This window comes from Plutella xylostella, chromosome 12, assembly GCF_932276165.1.
Source record: "Plutella xylostella chromosome 12, ilPluXylo3.1, whole genome shotgun sequence".
In the NCBI taxonomy this organism is placed as follows: Eukaryota; Metazoa; Arthropoda; class Insecta; order Lepidoptera; family Plutellidae; genus Plutella; species Plutella xylostella.
In genome coordinates this window covers 11,308,608-11,313,182 of record NC_063992.1, presented here as the reverse complement: position 1 = coordinate 11,313,182, position 4,575 = coordinate 11,308,608, and the positions used below count along the sequence as shown (strand labels likewise).

The 4,575-nt window shown below is 47.9% G+C and overlaps 1 protein-coding gene across 1 annotated transcript; it reads left to right on the top strand.

The window, feature by feature from the left end:
• The first annotated feature begins 1,018 nt into the window (after positions 1–1,018).
• LOC105380848 (leucine-rich repeat-containing protein 24) lies at positions 1,019–3,791 on the top strand. The gene has a single exon (XM_038119321.2). It carries the CDS (start codon positions 1,310–1,312, stop codon positions 3,263–3,265), a length of 1,956 nt encoding a protein of 651 aa, XP_037975249.2. The 5' UTR covers positions 1,019–1,309; the 3' UTR covers positions 3,266–3,791.
• The last annotated feature ends 784 nt before the right edge of the window (positions 3,792–4,575 follow it).

The following is a 4,575-nucleotide window of genomic DNA, read 5'->3' as shown; positions in this document are numbered from 1 at the left end:
AGTTGTTACAGTTAAAAGCACAATAATACCTATTTGATGTCTGTCTTTGTAAATTATCGTAATTTCTATATATTTGTAGGTAAAGTAAATGTAGCCATTGAAGTTGTTACATAACCCGAACATACTGTGATAGCTGTAAGTAGTTGTCGACTAGTCCAGGTAACGATTCCCCGAGATTGCCTTCTACGAACGTTTACTTACGTGAAAAGGGTACTACAAGCAAGAATACTTTATAAGTCAACAAGGGAATACCTTCTGCAAATATTTAGATAAAAATCCGTCTCCATACATAGTCAGAGAACCTTACGTTTGTTATGTTTGTGTTATTCTCTTGTGGTCTCGAACATCAGTGTGTTCAGTAATCTCAAAGATAGCCTGTTCTAGATTTGTTAATGTACAGATTCAAGTTGGCAAAATTATTATTAATACCGACTACAGGAGTTTTGCAGGTGTATCATAAGTACTTAAATAATTTGATACTTAATCCAAATATGGCATCAAAAGCTTTTCTATTGCATTTTGAAAGAAACCAGTTTATCCAACGACAGAGGAAGCGGACCAAACGTGCTCATTGCAATTGACGCGAAATGCACGTTCGTTCATGCCAAGGACAGGTTCATTCAACGAAATGTGAATGGGAAAGACGTACACTTTGTGTGCACATCCTGTGTTATTGTTCGCGTTCTATGTCGGTGAGCGACAACAATAATTAGTCGTCTACCTGACTCCATCCCGACGTGAGTGACACAAAGAAATTGTGACAATCGAAATGCTCCGCGGCCGGCCGGGGACGGCTTTGTTGCATCTCGAGCTCGGATTGAACGCCCCTCCACCGCCGCCTCAAGAATTTATGAATGAACGTGACGAGCCGGCGCTCGACCCGGCCACAGCGATTCGACTCAGGTAAAAATTTATAATCTACCTTTGGAATTCTTTCAACAGTTCGCGGTAAGCCGTTGGAGTATCGTCGAGCTCGGCCACCAGGCTCGCGACGTGAGCCGCAGCGCGGGGGGAGGGCGCGGGCGCGGGGGAGGGGGGCGCCGGGCGCATGCGTCGCTCCTCGCCTCCCGCCGCCGGCCGACATCCCTCTCAGTAGAGTCGCGGACATCGGGAGTGCTGGACGTGTCGTCATGTGCCGCGCTCCAACTTTCGCGAGCAGTGACGTGATACGATACTATCGTAGCAATACTGTGGAAGTTACCGGCTGACGTTTATGGGATTGTGGTGCTTGTGAAAAGTTCACGGTGAAAGTTATGAGAGTAAAACGATAGAGGACGTTCTAATAAGCGGTGACATTAGTGAAATTGACATGAAAATGAGGTGTTTACTGGTGATAATGAGTGTAGTGGTGTGGAACACGACGTCGGCGGGCATCGCGCCCCCGGGCTCGTGCCCCGCGGTGTGCGCGTGCAAGTGGAAGGGCGGCAAGCAGACGGTGGAGTGCGTGGAGCGCGCGCTCATCACCGTGCCCGAGCTGGTGGACCCGGCCACGCAGGTGCTGGACCTGTCCGGCAACAACCTGCAGATCCTGCCGCAGGAGGCCTTCGCGCGCACCGGCCTCGTCAACCTGCAGCGCGTCTACCTCCGCAGCTGCAACATCGGACAGATCAATGAGCGCGCCTTCAAAGGACTCACTAACTTGGTGGAACTGGATCTCTCCAACAATTTGCTCACACAAATACCTGCTCATAGCTTCAAGGATGCCCCCTTTCTGAGAGATTTGTCATTGGCTCACAATCCGGTCCTCAAAGTACACCCGGACGCATTGAGCAATCTAGGCAGCGTTGTAAAACTTGACCTATCGAGCTGCGACATAAGAGATATTGCGCCCGAAGCTTTTAGAAATATGCGATCTCTGGAATCGTTAAAGCTCAATGGAAACAATCTCAGAGATTTGCCGATAAGCTCGCTCGAAAAAGTTGAGAAGTTACGGGCTATCGATCTGTCCGATAATCCTTGGACTTGTGATTGTCGTCTACGCGAGATGAAGATGTGGCTGGCGAAGCGCAAGCTGCTGGCGACGCCGAGCTGCTCGGCGCCGGGGCGGCTGGCGGGCCGGCCCTTCTCCGAGCTGGCCATCGAGGAGTTCGCGTGCAAGCCGGAGATCCTGCCCGTGAGCCGCCACGTGGAGGCCGCCGTGGGGGAGAACGCCACCATCACCTGCCGCACCGAGGCCGTGCCGAGCGCTAATATTAATTGGTACTTCAATGGACGTTTATTGATGAATGGAAGCAATCTCAACTCTCATCAAAAGATTTTCATATTTGAGTCGGGAGAAAACAAGAAAAAATCTTCATTGGTCCTAACGAATACCCAACAGTCCGACTCGGCGGAGTTCTATTGTGTGGCAGAAAATAAAGGAGGGAATTCTGAAGCGAATTTTACGTTGCACGTTACTATGTTGGCTGCGGGAATGGCGTCTTTAGGGAGCGCGCAAATAGCCAGTCTAGGAGCCGCCTTATTCTTAGTGGCAGTCATTGTTTCGTTGGCTGTCCTTATTATGTTTGTACGCTTTAGAAATGCACCCATCTGTGAGAGCAAAACACCGAGCACTCTAGACCGAGTCGTGTCTGGGAACGAAGTACACCCGGCCTCAGTTGACAAGCCATGCGTGGCGGCCCTGGGAAGCAGGGACGAGCTCCCGGGGGTCAGCGACCCCAAGTGTAACCCTGTACAGAAACCGCCAAGAATTGGCGACATTCCTTACACGACCAACCATTACGAGGGTCGAGGGAGTGTAGTGACTGCCGGTGGGCCGTTAATGGTATCACCTACTATGTCAGTGGCAAACGATCCAGATCTCATCAACGACACGCGGCCAGAGAGCGCCGGGCGGCCGGGAAGTGGGGAGTACGCTCGAGAGGCATCCGACTCGTTATACCCATCAGGTTTATGGGACCAAATGAAGAGAGATCAGGCGACGAGCTTAGCCCGAGCTGTGAGTTCAGCGCTGCCCGCGTACTACACGGACCGGACGCCGATCATGGAGAGCTCGAGCGTGGAGGGGTCGCAGGAGGAGCTGGGCTACATGAGCCGCACGTTCCCGCGAGCGCACGCGGCGGCGGCGGCGGGCGGCGGCGCGGGCTCGGGGGACGCGCCCTACCCCGCGGACTACGGGCTGCCGGTGGGCGGCGCCCGCACGCTGCGAGTGTGGCAGCGCGCGCCGCCCGTGCTGCCGCCGGTCTCCGCGCTCAAGCGGGTGCTCGCCACCAGCCGGCACTCGCCCGACGAGGGCTACCAGGAGGGCTGTGCCACTGACGTATAAACTCCCCCTGTATATAGGTGATTGTATGAAAAGAACTCATGGAATTGTAACATGCCAATGTTAAGCATAGATTAATTTAAATGTTAGAAGTTTTTGTACATATATAATTTATTTATAGACTGATACAGGAAAGAGATATATTGGACCCTCTTTCGAGGGGTCCGTGACTGATTAGTTGAAGGATGGTTGTGTACATATAGGAGTAAGTATGTGATACGGAGTGGAGTCGTGTATGTTCGCCAAATAAATAATTAAAGATTAAGATGATCTTCTTCGATGTTGAAAATGATAGGTACCTTCAAATGTTAATAAATACTTAATTATATGTGTGAGAGTTAAGCATATCAAATGCATTTAACTTGCCTAATATCCAAAGATGTTGGTTTCGCTCCGTGATGAGTTGTATTAATATGTTTCACGTTATAGTATTGTACCTATAAATTACTATGTATTGTGTTGTCAAAGTGGAACTAACATTGTACCTAAGATGAAAAAGAGTATAAGAATAAACAGTTTACATGGCGAATTTGAAATCTTTTATTCTATCAGACCTTAAAGCTACAGAGATTGAGGTGGTCTTGGAATTTTATAACGAGCGGGTGTGTTGGATAAATATCAAAAGCGAAGAAAAGGTACAAAAAGTAGATTATCGTGGTCAGCCAGTGGGAAGCTTGTCACAAAAAGGAATAAGAAATAAGTTTGAGTGTGAACCGGTCCACTGCCGCCGCCGCCGCCGCGCCGCTCGGCGTGATCATTTCCGTTTCACTCTTTATATATTTTTTGTGGCTCCGAATGAACGGCTATTCCTCGAAGTTTTTTTATTCGGTTTTGTAATAGCCTTTATCTGGTTCTCTATCATCAAAGGTAAAAGGCCTTCTAGAGACGTTATTCGAGGCAATCTTTATGGATTAAGCATTGCAGGGAATGAAAAAGAAAAAGTTTTGAACATTTAAAATTGTAGTAAATGTAAAGTACAATCTTGACAAGGTTTCACCAACTTGAATTGTCTAATGGCTAATGGACCTGGTTACTCATTTTAAAATTTATTGAAAATGTGAAAATTAAGTATATTCAGAAGTATGGAATCACAAAACTACAACTTTCGACGATAAATTTTAAATTGCACACGTAGATATTAGAAGCTAAGATTTAAAGTCGAAGCATGCCTTCAATATCGATGCCAATAAATTCTGCCGTAAACATAATAAAATTCTTGCGGCGAATACAGATTTCCGTTGGGAATATTTCGTAAAAGACCAAGTTTAGTTCTCAGATTTGAGTCCTTTTAACCATTTATTTTGGATATTTCC

Coding starts and splice junctions, on each gene's coding strand:
- LOC105380848 (XM_038119321.2), top strand. CDS start 1,310: ATGAAAATGAGGTGTTTACTGGTGATAATGAGTGTAGTGGTGTGGAAC.